Raw genomic sequence first — 15501 nt, 5'->3', positions numbered from 1 at the left:
TAACATATAGTTAACCTACTTTTGTTTTATTTTAATATCATGCGGAGTAGAGAAAGCAGTGTCGGGACGCCTGGGTGGCTCAGCGGTTAAACATCTGCCTTCAGCTCAGGGCATGATCCTCAAGTCCCGGGATTGAGTCCCACATCTGGCTCCCTGCTTGGAGCCTGCTTCTCCCTCTGCCTATGTCTCTGACACTCTCTCTCTCTCTCTCTCATGAATAAATAAATAAAAATCTTTAACTAAAAAAAAAAGAAAGAAAGCAGTATCACAGAAGTATGTTAATAAAATGAAAATCAGAGAACTCAGAATATTCATTGTAAAGCTTTATCCAAAATGAAACTAGAAATGCTTTATCTTCAAAATGTACTCTCAATGCTCATCAACGCCCAGCTCCAGGAACTTATATTGTTATAATCAAATATAAATTATATTTCAATGAAAGCAATGGATTCCAGTTCCATGAATCTTTTATGTATGAATCTTCTTTTGGTAGAAAATTAAACACAAAACATTCTATCAAATGCATAAAATGTCAGGAGATAAATTTTCAACAGTAAGCAAAACCAATCATCCTTAAAAATCCAGATACTCTCTTGATAATGATATTAAATAATAATTAAGGAACGAAAAATGTCACAGATACCATAAACTTCCAAGATTCTTTTTGTCCTTTGATCGCTTTTGCTAACTCAAAAAAAAACATGTTGCAATCATTCCCCATTTTTAAGTACTTAATTCATTAAAGATATTTTACATGTCTGACAAAGAAGCCAGTTCTACTAGTCCTTAAAGAGTGGAATCAAATTGGTTTCTTATCCTGTAAAAACACCAAGAGTTGACTTTCTAGTTCCAACATCATCAACAGGACTTTTCTTTGCAATGTACCATAGCATACAGTAACAAGGACTTATGATCAGCTTACATATTATCACATAGTAAAGAAAATAGCAAATTCACCACATCAGTCTTAAAGTAATTCAAAACTTTATTAGCCACTAAGAACACTGTGCAGTTCAGCTGATATTGTTTTCACAAGAAAATATCCTTGATAAAGAAAGCAGTGCATTGATAGTCTGACATAGGCTCCTTGATCTGGGTAACTATTCTACAATATTTTCCCGCCACGACGGCTAAACCTTTGGAACATCTTTTACACAAAACAAACTCCAGACTTTTAATCTAACTTCTTAGTTCACAGCTGGATGTTAGTAAGCAATAAAGCTGAAAAGAAAGGATTTTTCCTTTATTTCATCATGATGTTCAAAGGTTGCACATTTGTTTTTTTAAAAAAGTCTGTGCATTCATCAAGTCGCAAAAAAAAAAAAAAAAGGATTTCACTGCTTTATTTGTTCTATAAGTTAGTCTTCCATATCATTAGCCAATATACGGAAAACACTGAACTATGGTATCATCTGGAGCTTAGGGTTCTCTTTAAACTCACTCAAGTTATTGGCAGAATTCAGTTGTTTGTTGTTGCAGGCTAATGTCCCCCACTTGCTTGCTGACTGTCAGCCAGGTAGTGATCTCAAGTTCCTACAAGTTGATCTCAGATCTTTGAACTCCTGTCACCTTCATCTCAGCAATAAAGGACTTTCTTCTAGTCAAGTCACTTTCACACTCTGTCTCTCTGGCTTCCTTTTCTGTAATCAAGCCAGAGAAAACTTCTCTGCCTTTATCAGGCTTATGTAATTGGGTCCGGACTATATGGATCATCACTTTCTCTTAAAAGCAATTGTGCTATGAAATACAACACAGTCACTGGATCAAAATCTATGCTATTCATTGTCCCAGGACTCATCCAGGGTATACACCCAGGAAAATCTGGGGCGGGGCAGGCGAGGGGGAAGTACAGAATTCGGCCCACTATAATCCTGTTCTGCAGAGAGAAGTCCCATGTTACCTTTACCCAGAGACATCATATCAGCTATTTTATTTTTTCTGGCTCCTTTAAAAAAATCTTCCATTTTTTTCCCTCATTACATTCACTATTTCTTTTAAACTGAAAAATACCTTCAAGGTACTTACAAAAGCCATTTAAATGTTATCTGCTGATACTGCTATCTATACCCTTTCTGAGTCTGTTTCTACTGAATGATTTTCCCCCTTGTTTATATATCACATTTTCCTGCTTCTTTACATATTTAATAATTTTTATTGAATGCATAACATTGAATTTTATGTTGTTTGGTGAAGAATTTTTTTGTATTCCTTTAAAAAGAGGTAGAACTTTGCTCTGACAGTAAATTAAGTGATCTACAGATCAATTTGATGTTTTCAAGACTTGTTTTTAAGCTTTTTTTTCTTGTGAGTCTAGAGTAGCTTTTGCTGATTTAGTTCTGCTACTAAGGTGTGACTCTTCTGCAATCTCTAGCGAATGCTATCACTGAATATTCTTATATATATAATTAAATATTCTTAAATTTGCAAATGATACTTAAAGAAATATAATTAAGTACAAATATAAAAACTATATTTTGCTCTGAACAGCCAAATATAAAAACAACATATCTCCATGAAACCTGAGGTATATACTTGTTTATAAACAATTACATTATGGATATTTATTGTATAACAATTAATGAAATACAAATACCCAAACAGGTCAGGAGATGAGGTCAATATTACCTTTGTAAAATGAGTGGGCAAAGCTCTGCTCAGGAATTAACTTGGCAAGGAATCCATGGTTCAAACTTGGATGAGGGATAGATGGTATGACCACAACTGTAGAGAAAATCATGGAATCAAATTTGAGCCAGCATGTAACAACCTGCAACATGGTCCACTGGAGATCCATGACAACTCTATATTACTGCAACATGCAAATACTACTAGCAATAAAGACTCATCTCTGGAGGAAGGAAAGAGGTTATGTATTAAGAGAAAGGAAAAATCATACACCTGTTAAATAGAGTAATTTTAGCAACATATAGAAAGACACACATACACACAAAATCAGAACTGGAAGGCTGACTAAAATATTTCTTGTTTTATACATCTAAAGCTGACATGAATGCATTTAAAATGAAGAAAGATTTGATTAACATAACAGAGTCTTAGTGTTTTAAATGGTCAAAAGACAAACTGGAATGGTAGGATAATGTTTAGTTTGAAGAATAAAGTTAAAAGTATACTACAAAGAAATAATATCATGTTTATGTGTTCATGCAACAATAAAGTATTATATCTAAAACATAATTCACATTTCCACAACAGCAAGGTAAAGGAGATATGATATGCTCAGGGAAAACAAGATACAGAGATTTGACCATTAATTTCTACTCACTTTTTTAAATGTCCATTTTATTTATATATCATATGCATTTATTTAGGTAAGACAATTTCAACTACAGATTAATCCATTGGTACATGAAATAACCACTAGGTTACCAAGGATACATTGCAAACAACCAAGAAATAACCTTGATATAAACACATGGCAGGAAATGCAACTGACAGAAAGCATCCCATGATGTTAAAATATTAGTTGCCAGAAAATGTGTTTATCATTTTCAAGCGAAGTAGGCAAAGCTGATGATGCAAGAACTCCCACAACATGAGATTCTTCTCTAAATAAGATAAAAAAATATGATCCAAGATGGTTCATTGTTGTCTGTATGTCTCTGAGTTTAGTTGAAGCAACTTTAGTATAAAGTTTAGAATGTATGTTTGTTTATTTGAATCTCTGACAGAATATTTAGATATTTAAATAATTATACACAGCAAGGAGAAAGAGAATAAGCCAGCAAGAAAGAAACTATCTTTGAACTTGGCTCTAAAGATTTATATTTAGGCTTATTCTTGGTTTTGAACTACTCTCTAAGAATCTTCTACTTTCATGTTCATAAAATTTAAAAAATAAACATTTAAAACACAAGTTATTTGCATATTAAATAGTAAATGATTTGTATTAACAGATGGAACATTAAAACCAAAACTGTGCTGATAAAAAGAGAATATAGCAAATATCATAGAAATTCACACATTTTTGTGGAATTGAGGAATATTAAATTGGTATTTATATACCACCTACTTATAAATATGTGAGGTGATTATGAGTAGGATTAGTTTAAAACTGGATGTAAAAATGAAATAAAGAGGAGATAAATGATGATAAGAATTCAAATAATTAAAAAAAAATAGTACCTGTACTTGTTGGTGAATTTATTTCTTGTCTGATGTTTCTACCTGGTTGGCTTCCAGTTCTTGCTGTCTCTCGCTGGGGTTCTAATATGTCACGATACTTGGAAACCATCAGAACCGAAATGAAGTAAACAACAGCTAGAGCTAAGAATTGTGCCTGCTTGCTATCATCCTGTATAAAATGAAAAGGCAGTTCTGACATTCAAATTTTTAAAGTTATCGGGGTACAAGAAACTATTTTATTTTTTTATGGAGGCAAAATATGGCATTTAACTTTAATTAAAACTTCTCAGTATACATGTTATTTAATTAGTATCATTTAAGTATAAATACAAAGCTCTAAGAATATATCACCTAAGTTATAGGCTGAAATTTAATTTAAAAAATGAGAATGTTAAAATTTTGCTGAATATGCCACAAAATTTTATTCTTTGTCTTTTTCACCATTACTGTTCAATTCTTCCATAACAAGAGTATGTATATTTATAAAATATACAGACAGCAAAAGGCTGAAAGAATAATATCTGCATAAAAATCAATAGTTCCAAATGTTATAACCAAAAAATTAATAGAATAAAACTATAATTGAGCTACATTACAATTCTAACATATTACTAACTCAGAGACTATATGAGTACAAAATAGGGGAAACATAAACAATGAAGGAAAGAAAATGTGAACTTTATATTAGCTCAGTATGAGCTAGAAGTGTGATATTGCAGCTTAAGAAAAACTAATACAATCTGTGACTACATAAATAGTTAAAAATGAGTAGCAGTCCCACTATTCTACACTCGAAAAATGACCTCTAAAATACTGCCAATATTGAGGCTCTGAATTTCAAAAGCTCAATGACAATATGGGAGCTTTTCCAGTGCAACAAATTGGTAAAAGGTATGAAAACAACTGGTGAAGGTAGGATATAGAAAGAATAGTTTTCAAAAAGCATACTACAAGGGTGCCTTGGTGGCTCAGCTGGTTGACCGTCTGACTCTCAATTTTGATTCTTAATTTTGGCTCAGGTCATGGAGCCCCACATCAGGCTCTGCTCTCATAGGGAAGTTGGTTTTAGATTCTCTCTCTCTCCCTTTGCCCTTCCCCCCATGCCTCCCTTCTCTAAAAAGTAAATTTTTTAAAAAAGCAGACTGTAGTAGAAAAGATAACTCTGTAATTATGTTTTGTAAAATATAAAGAGCTGCATGTAACCTTGAAAGCCTAAATAACTATATTATAGGGAAAAAACTGATAAGGAAGCAAACTTATAACCTCCAATACCACTTTCACATTAGACCATACTTGAAGGAATTAAATGTAAATGGTTTATAAAGCCCTTTTTCTAAGCTAGGTAAAAGTAACACTTCATAGGAAACTGCAAGTAATTATTGTGGCCCACAAATAACAGATAAAAAATACTATGATATGAATAAGGAAAGCAAACATGAATCAAAGTCTAGCAACTTCATTAAAGGCACCTATTTTTTACTTCATTTAAGCACAACGTAGACAAGATTTAGTATTTATGTGCATTTGTCAGAAAAGAGAGCAAACGAGATATTTACAAATAATTTGATACTATCAAATGGAATTAGTACAGCTAATACAGAAAACTACTGAAATAAACCAAATCTATTCTGAAATATCATAAATTTAGTATTTCATACTCTGAGGGTGATAGCTTTTCTAGAAATATAGTTTCTTATAAAGTGTTTGTAATGCATACTCTGAATTATAATGCTGATGGAATAAATACATGGAGAAGGAAAAAATCAAATAAAGTTATTATAAAGGAAAATGAAGTGCAATCATATCAACAAAGATATTGGCCAGGAATGAATTCAAACACAGCTCAAGCTGTAATATTCTGTAACACTTATATTTCCACCACTGGAAACTCAGTGCCAGGCAATTAAAAAGCATGTGTGGAATGAACCTATGTCAACTACAAAGTTGCAGAGTTGCAAACAACAGATACTGTGAAGTGTTGTCCTAGCCAAGCTAAAATCTCTGGTACATATGGCATGAAAACAGTTGCCTTTTCTTTTCAAATCCAGATCAGCAAACCAGTTGTACTGCTTATTCCTAGTTCTGTCTTTAAAAATGAAGCACAATATACATAGAGGCTAAACAGCTGGAGAACTAAATTTGTATACAAATTAATTTGTCTTGCCTACATATTTTATTATTATGAAGAGAAACTCTTATGTTTCCCCCATCTACTTAAGATATGAGTTCCTCCACTATTCAATTTTGAATCGATAATAATATAATTAATTCTGAAATCCTTTAAAAACTTTAATGCTTCAACCAGGATGTTAAAAAAACTTTTAAATTCAACTTTCAAGGATTAAAATCACTTCAGTTTATATAATTTCATATAGAAGGAACCTAATATAGAAGCATAATGAATCTGCTTTCACATTTTAGTTTACTGGGGAACACTGAAAACAATGTTCATTTTTAAAGTTTAATTTTTTTAATTTTTTAAGATTTTATTTATTTATTCATGAGAGACAGAGAGAGAGAGGCAGAGACATAGGCAGAAGGAGAAGCGGACTCCCCACAGAAAGCCTGATGTGGGACTCAATCCAGGGACCCCAGGATCACATCCTGAACTGACGGCAGATGCTCAACCACTGAGCCACCCAGGCACCCTTCAATTTTTTTTATTCTTACCACATAGCAAATTTTGTCACACAATGCTTTGCAGAGATTTAAACAGTTCATGTGAATTTAAATCAGCAATGTCTTCATAATAGAAAATAAAGAAGATATGAATATATATATTACATATTATATGCATATATGTATAATGTACATATACTTTTCCTTAAAAACTTAATTTTTGGTTTCATTTATTTGTGAAATTAAGGCAACTAAAAATAATTACTGATTCACAAAAATTTCAAAAGTCAAGTAAAATTCTTGGCATGATATCTACAATTGACTTTAAAATATATCAACTGCCAAATACTTCCAAGAGGAATGCACCTTTTGTGATGAGCACCAGCTGATGTATGGAAGTGATGAATCACTATACTGTACACCTAAAACTAATGTTACACTGTATACAAACTGAAATTTAAATAAAAACTAAAAAAAACCCAGATAAATAAAAGTGAAAAAAAAAAGTGTGCCTTACAATCTATGAAATATGATGATGAAATAGAATGCGGGCAGCGGGTGACTCAGCGGTTTAGCACCACCTTCAGCCCAGGGCATGATCCTGGAGACCCTGGATTGAGCCCCGCATTGGGCTCTCTGCATGGAGCCTGCTTCTCCCCCTGCCTGTGTCTCTGCCTCTCTCTCTCTCTGCCTCTCATGGATAAACAAAATGTTAAAAAAAAAAAAAAAAAGAAAAGAAAGAAAGAAAAAAGAAAAAGAAAAAGAATGCTTTGGGGAGCTCTTTAGGGTTCTGACCAATTCGTGCTACCTGGATAATCTTAATGTTTCTGAATCTCAAATTTCTCTTACCCTAAAATGGAAGTTTATGATAATATACATTAAGTGTCTGAAACGCATTATAAACTCAACAAACACAAGTTTTGTTACTTTAATGATGTTTGGAAGGTACATCTGGGAACACTAAATTCCCATCCTTCAGGAACAAAGCTAGGCACCACCACTGCTGGGTTATCCAACATATTTAACGTCTAGGGGTCTTAGAAAAAATTATCCTAATCTACCATAAAAACCTAATGCAGAATTTCCTAACAATTTAAATACAATGTTAGACTTAATTAACATAAACCCATTCTATGTTATGTCTGTCTGTGCTTCTTGGAGATGAGGTATGCTCCGTGTTTTAATCATTCTTCATTTAAAAAACATTCTTTCCATACCACATTTTTTCAGGATGAATTTCAAGTCTCATTTTTAAATGATTAATCTGTTAGTATTTTTTTTTCTCAAGTCTGGATTAGAGTCCAGATTATTGTAAGACTGTTAAATCATGGTTTTTATAGTATAGTGCATTTTATCTCCATATTAAAAATTATTTTATTATTTATTAATTGCAAAGAAAAATGTTTTTTTTACAGAACATCTGAAAACATAAAAAAGTATAAAAGACTGTTTACCTAGAGATAATCATTAGTAACACTTAGTATGTTTTTTATGATTTTTTTTGAAGGTGCACATGTACATGTACATACACTCACATAAAAATGCAGTACTTATGTAATATAAATATTTGTGTACTGTTGCTTTACCTTAAAATATATCATGATCACTTTTCTATGTCACTAAATTTCCCTCAAAAATATGACTTTATATGGCTGTACACTATCCCACTGAATGAACATACTGTGGTCCATTAAGCTGAAACTCTGTTAGATATTTGTAATGTTGCCCATTTTCTTGTAGGCATCTTTGATGAGTACATGAAGTCACATAACTTCTAGGTAAAACCACCGGGTCACAGGGCATCAATATTTGTAAGAGTTTTGACACATTATGAAAAAGAACTATCAGAAAGTTTATCCAATTTAAATGTCTACCAGTGATAGACATGACAGAGCATGTTTCAATGCACCCTTGCGATGCTAGGGACTATTATTTAAAATTTTTTATTTATCTAATAATAAATATATCTCACCGTTATTTTTTTCTACATTCCTTGACTACTGGTGATACTGACTTCATCATATATTTGTTACCTTATCTTTTATATTTTCTGTCCACTGTCTACTTTTTGTTGGTATGTTTATAATTTTTCTAATAATTTGTAAGAACTGATACATATTAAAGAGAGTGACAATTTTTCTGTCACATATTCTTACCATGCTTTATTATGCTGTGTCACTCAAGTATGTTTTAACCACTTTCTAAAGTACAAAGTACTTAGCCAACTAACTGTTAAATATAAATTTAAAATATAGACTTTCTTACTCTTAATCTCAGAGTTAAAGAGTTCAAGCCCCACACTGGGTGTGGAGCCTATTTAAAACAAATAAATACTTAAATTTTCTTTTGTGTTTCATAAATCATCAATTAAAATAAGACAAACAGAATCCAAAGTGGCCGGAAAATAATAACTATGTTAAAGAGTACTGTCATTATTGGATCTGCTGTGAAACACAGATGTTTCTATGTGATTTGTGAAAAGGTTGACCTTATCTTTACTCAACTTCAGTAAGTGATCATACAACTGGGGTATTTCAAGAAACCATCTCCACAAGCTATTTTTTCCTTAAGCTTTACAATGCTACTTTTGTAACTCAAATTCTCATAAATATCTATTACTTTAAAAATATAGATTTTCTTTCAAAAGTAATTGCTGCCCCTCAAAAAAGTAATTGCCAGTAACTCCTTACTGAATTAATCTCTTTTATTCATAGTACAAGGAACATTGATAATAAAATAGTAAATACCTAGGGATGAAGTAAGGAATACAAAAGAGAAAAGTAGGTGATTCAACAAAAGTGAATCATAATTTTTCAAGGTTATCCCTAGTCTTAGTATATACACAAACTAAATTAAAATTTCACATCATCTAAAAAAATGATGTATTAATAAGCTTTCAAAAAAAGCAAAGGCTCAACCATTTTACAATCAGAAGTATGCTCTAACCTAAATTCCTGACATTAGGACATTTAGTTGTAATTGCAGCTTTCTTGTAACATTTAAAGTATTTTACACAAATGACAATGGAAGATTTTTTTTTTCCCCTGGGAAATCAAGCAGGTATAACTTACCACATCACGAAAGACGACGGCACGAAGGCGATTAATATCAACATCCTGAAGAAGTCTATCAGGATCTTTAATAGGAGAAAGGTTACCTGGAACACTTTCTAATGGAGTCTTAAAAAAGAAAGAGAATTGTTAAAAAGAAAATAGCATAATACAGAAACATACATAGAAGTATAACTTCTAGTATCTTTAGGCGTTACATAAGCCATGGTCTTTACCTCCCTATCACTGAGTAACATTTATTGACAATAGTACTCTATTATAAGACACCGCTTCTGTTCTCCTCTCTGCTCCTCACAGTGTCACTTACTTATAAAACTCTTGCTCTTCATCACCACAGCTACCACAAGAGACTTAGAAAAGTAGTAAGACTGAAAAGATACTTATCTTGGACTTCAGAATGTTTGAGCTCAAACTCTGCTGTGTGACCTTGGGCTTTTTACTAATACTAACATTCTCTGAGCCTCGTTTTCCCAATCTCTACTTATAATATCGCTTTGAGTCACTGGGCTCAATTATTATCCATCATGCTTTTATAACATATGAGATTACTATGCGACATTGTATGAGATTTTATATGTATGTTTTATGATCTACAAAAAGCTAAAACTGTAAACAAAAAAATTAGTCATAGCCTTAATATTAAAGCTGAAAGACATTAAAGATCACAACCACTGGGCAGTCTGGGTGGCTCAGCGGTTTAGCGCCGCCTTCAGCCCAGGGCCTGATCCTAGAGACCTGGGATCAAATCCCACATCGGGCTTCCTGGATGGAGCCTGCTTCTCCCTCTAACTGTGTCTCTGCCTTCTCTCTCTCTTCTGACAAATAAATAAATAAATAAATAAATAAATAAATAAATAAATAAATAAATAAAATCTTTAAAAAAGATCACAACCACCAAAAGTCCTTTTAATAGCTTTAGATATAAAAACTGACAAATTTTAAGTAATGTATGACATAGCAAATTAGTGAGAGCCAAGTTTCCTGAAATTCAGTACAGTACTTTACCACTCATACAATACGTTAAGAATTGTGTGGATTAAATCAGATCATATACATAGAGTACCAAATACAATTCCTGCAAATAGAATAATTTGTTGTTATCCAACTAATTAAAAATAAATAGACTTCCTTCAAAATCCTCTATATATTTGAATTATGACTTTTCACTTCTAAATTAAGATGTCTGATTTCTTTGCAGCACAGAATAGTGAAAAGAACATACTTAGTATTTGTTTTCCATTATAAATCCACAACTTACCAGCTATATGACCTTAGGTGAGATACTTAACTTCTCTGGACCTCTGCTATATAATCTAAATAATAAGCTGATACTACTTATCACAGGATGCTTAAAGAAAATAACACATTGTTTACAGCTGAAATGAAAAACATATAGATGAAGAAATTTATAAATATTTTCTTATATATATAATTTTATATTTTATAAAGTGCTTATAAATCCATAATCGAATTTGATCCTTATAAAGACCTTTTTTAATGAGTAAAGCTTGTATTATTGTTTCTTTTTACAAAGTACAGAAAGTGAGGCCCAGTGAAGATGTATTACCCAGGCAAGTCTACAGAAATTAATATTATATCAAAATTATCTAAGGTTTACTTACTAAAGTCACATAAAAAATTCATAAACACATGGAAAAAAACAAAGACCCTCACTAACCAGGTCCACTGATTCTCTTCCTTGATATGTGTTTTCTTATCACTTTTTCCCTAATATTTCTATATCCACTGCTTATTAACCATTTTTCATTGCCAAGGTTCTTGCTAGAGAGACAGTGACTAGCTCAATTAAATTACTACAAAACTCCTTCCCATTGGACTTTTCATTCTATGTTCTACAATCAGAGTAATATTTGGCTTGACAGTCTTGAGAAGCTTCCTATTTTCTAGTGAATTAAGTACAGACACCTTTAAGATCAAATTTCTCAAAAACACTTATTTATTCATTTTATGAGTGTATAAACTGAGTGGCTACCTGTTAAAGGAAGGGAATTAGTATAAATTGAAAGTTCAGTGTCAGAAACTAACTAAAAACTTTAATACGTTACTGCTTGTCATTTAGTTCATATAAACACCTTGTAAATTAAGATTTGTATTCATTTTAAAAGACTGGAAAACTGAGGTACAGGAGACTAAGGAGTTTGTCTTGGATTACAAAACTAGTTACGGGGTAGAGCCAGAATACAAACACTGACCTGTTTGAATCTAAAGTTAGTGCTCTTTTGACAAAGTACTGCCAGTGTTATATATTCATGCTCTGCAATTGCAAAGATGTACAAGATATGGACATGTCCTCAAGTAACTTACGGTCTACTATGCTTACACAAATAACATGAGGCATTCTTTTTTTTTAATTTTTATTTATTTATGATAGTCACATACAGAGAGAGAGAGAGAGAGAGAGAGAGAGGCAGAGACACAGGCAGAGGGAGAAGCAGGCTCCATGCACTGGGAGCCCGACGTGGGATTTGATCCTGGGTCTCCAGGATCACGCCCTGGGCCAAAGGCAGGTGCCAAACCGCTGTGCCACCCAGGGATCCCAACATGAGGCATTCTTGTTGTGTTCATAATTAATTTTCTAAGCAATGAACAACACTTTGAAGACTTGTTAGCAATAAAATATGATCTAATGATTTTAGAAATATTTTCTACACAAGTTAAAAAGAGGCTGCAATACAAATATATTAAATATGTGGTTGTTCTGCTTAAAAGTTGTAGAAGTTTGATACCATGGAACTATTAAAATGAATTAAACTTCTATTTCATGTCTTCACTTATTGAGCAGAAAAAAAGTTTGTCAATAGCAAACATCTACCTTCAAGTGTGGTGGGTGATAAGAGACATAACAGGGTTTTATGAAAATATAAAATAGAGGAAACTACCCTAGACTGGGATGGCAGTTCGGGTATCTGAAAACATTTTTCCCAGAGAGGAGCACTTAAGCTAACGCCAAGAGTTGAATGGATTTTAAGTGGATGAAAAGTAAGATTGGATGCTTCATGTAAAAGGAACCTATGATAACGTCTGAAGGCAGGAAAAGAAAAAAAAGATTTTCTGATAAACAAAATAAAGTCTATCATGTGACTAAAAAGGGAAAAGCAAGAGGATAAGGGGATGCAAGCTGCAGCTGGAGAAGCAAGGGTTAGTCATGTAGGATCTTAGAGGTCATGTTAATAAAAGTTTGGAGGTGATGCATAGGGCAGTTAAACATATGAAAAAGAGCTAATTTAGAATGAGAATTATTGGTATATTCCCATAATACACTATTCATTCATTTCCTGGGTAATCAATATATATATATTTCATATTATGTTGATACCTGTCACCAAAAACAACCATTTAAAAAGGGCATTATTCATATATTGAGCTCCGTGAAAATACGTTAACTAGGAAAAAATAGCAATAACAAAGAACTTAAAGGAGCTATGTGTACTGATATCCTTATAAAAATTCTATGATGTAGATATTAGAATCTTCGCTTAATAGCAAGTCTCAGAGAAGTTAAATAATCTTAGTAACACAATAATGAAGAAGAAAAGCCAGCATCAAAGCCTACAGCCATATGATTTCCAGATCGTTGCTCTTTCATTACGCAATACCATGTCACTTTTTTCCCATACTCAAAACCAAAAATTTAAGGTACATTATATTTAACACAGAAAATGTTTAATTACCTTTGAAGCTGCTGTGGCGGTCACACTTTGGGGAGCTTCCTGAGGTTTACTGCTGCCATGGGAAGATTTGCTCCCCCTGTCTCTCTGCCTCTGCCGACATTCTAAACAGTTTCTCACAGCAACACAACAAACTATTTAAAAAACAAAAGCAAAAAATTAATTAATTAATAAAAATAAAAATTAAAAAAATAAAAAATAAAAACCAAAAGCAGATTATTAATATAAATTCTTGATTCTGACATGTTGAAAAAGTGGTTTTTTCTTTCTTTCCCCTTTCTCCATTCATTATTCCTAAAATCAATTAGATCAAATATTTTTAAATATTATGAAATACAGTAATGAAAAGTACATATAAAATATATGCGTAGTTAAAAAATAAAAACAACATACCCATATACCACCAACCTACTGCAGGAAGAGAATTATTACTGAAATTCCCAATATATCCCTTCCTTATTCTATCCCCTCCATTGTTTATAATTCTGAATTTCACAGATCAATAAAATTTTTTGAACTTAATATTCATATTTGATAAAGTTTTTTATTGACAAGACTTCTTCAGTAATAGGACTACCTGGTGACTATACTGAGCATAGCTCCCCATTTCAGGAAGTAACAGAGCACCTCAGTGCAGGGAGTCTCACAACCCAATATCCATCTTTCTGTGTGGTGGGAAAGTCTACAGCCTTGTCAATAAGCATTTAATATGCACAAGCTTTTCACTTATTATTTTAAGAAGTCATGCAGTAATAAACAGTACAGGTTCTAGAATCTGATCGCCTGAATTTTACTCCTGGCTGTGTGATCTTGGGCCAGCTGCTTAAACTATGTGTGCCTCAGCTTCCCCATAAGTAAAATGAATATAAACATAGTTAACTCCCTTCGAGGACTGCTCTAAGGATTAATTAATACATTTATAAAGTGCTTAGAACAGTAGACAACACATATTGATACATAAATTGCTTCATTATTATTCACTTCTAAAACTTCTGGAGATGACAAAAAAAACAAATCGGCTAGGAAATACTAGGATAAAAATGCAATTAACAGTACAGCTTTGAAATATATTCAGAAATAAAAGCTCAGAATAACCAAATAAATGCTGGTTTGGTTTTGTTTTAAAGATTTTATTTATGGGACGCCTCAGTGGCTCAGTGGTTGACTGTCGGCTCAGGGCATGATCCCGGAGTTCTGGGATCTTTAAGATTTTATTTATTCATAAGAGACAAAGAGAGAGAGAGAGAGAGAGAGAGAGAGAGAGTCAGAGACATAGGCAGAGGGAGAAGCAGGCTCCCTGCAGGGAGCCCGACGAGGAACTCAATCCCAGGACCCCGGATCACGATGTGAGCCGATGCTCAACCACTGAGCCACTCAGGAGTCCAATAAAATGCTGGTTTTAAGATACTGAGGTATTTATTTATTTATTTTTTTACTAAATTAATTTTTTATTGGTGTTCAATTTACCAACACACAGAATAACACCCAGTGCTCATCCCGTCAAGTGTCCCCCTCAGTGCCCGCCACCCATTCACCCCCGCCCCCCCCGCCCTCCTCCCCTTCCACCACCCCCAGTTCATTTCCCAGAGTTAGGAGTCTTTATGTTCTGTCTCCCTTTCTGATATTTCCCACACATCTCTTCTCCCTTCCCTTATATTCCCTTTCACTATTATTTATATTCCCCAAATGAATGAGAACATACAGTGTTTGTCCTTCGATATTGAGGTATTTAAAAAATTTCTCTGTCTCACAAAGTTCACTCTGTCAGCTATTGTTAAATGTCACTGGATATGTCCATAGTGCCCACAGTAAATTATACTACACCTATCAGTAGTCAGAAACAGCTCAGTGTGGTCAATCTTTCCATTAGAATGATGATGGAATGATTCCACCTAACTTGCCCATCTTTAAAAAATACAAAGAAAAAAAGTAGGTTTCATTCCATCATTCTTAAACCAAGTTATTATTCCTACCTTGGA

General features: G+C 33.0%; 1 protein-coding gene across 15 annotated transcripts in view; it reads right to left on the bottom strand.

The window, feature by feature from the left end:
- NBEA (neurobeachin) overlaps positions 1-15501 on the bottom strand; it is a 662404-nt gene that overhangs the window by 445426 nt on the left and 201477 nt on the right. For 13 of the 15 annotated variants that reach the window (XM_072719992.1, XM_072719993.1, XM_072720000.1 and 10 more), the window contains 4 exons: positions 13526-13656; positions 9834-9941; positions 4144-4312; positions 2626-2721 (listed from right to left, as the gene is read on the bottom strand). In XM_072719992.1, the coding sequence (XP_072576093.1) occupies positions 2626-2721; positions 4144-4312; positions 9834-9941; positions 13526-13656 (504 nt within the window). The remainder of the gene's footprint in view (positions 1-2625; positions 2722-4143; positions 4313-9833; positions 9942-13525; positions 13657-15501) is intronic. The other 2 variants (XM_072720002.1, XM_072720006.1) reach the window with 1 other exon arrangement.

This window comes from Vulpes vulpes, chromosome 9, assembly GCF_048418805.1.
Source record: "Vulpes vulpes isolate BD-2025 chromosome 9, VulVul3, whole genome shotgun sequence".
Taxonomy (NCBI): domain Eukaryota; kingdom Metazoa; phylum Chordata; class Mammalia; order Carnivora; family Canidae; genus Vulpes; species Vulpes vulpes.
The sequence above is the reverse complement of the archived record's forward strand: the minus strand, read 5'-3'. Positions and strand labels throughout refer to the sequence as shown.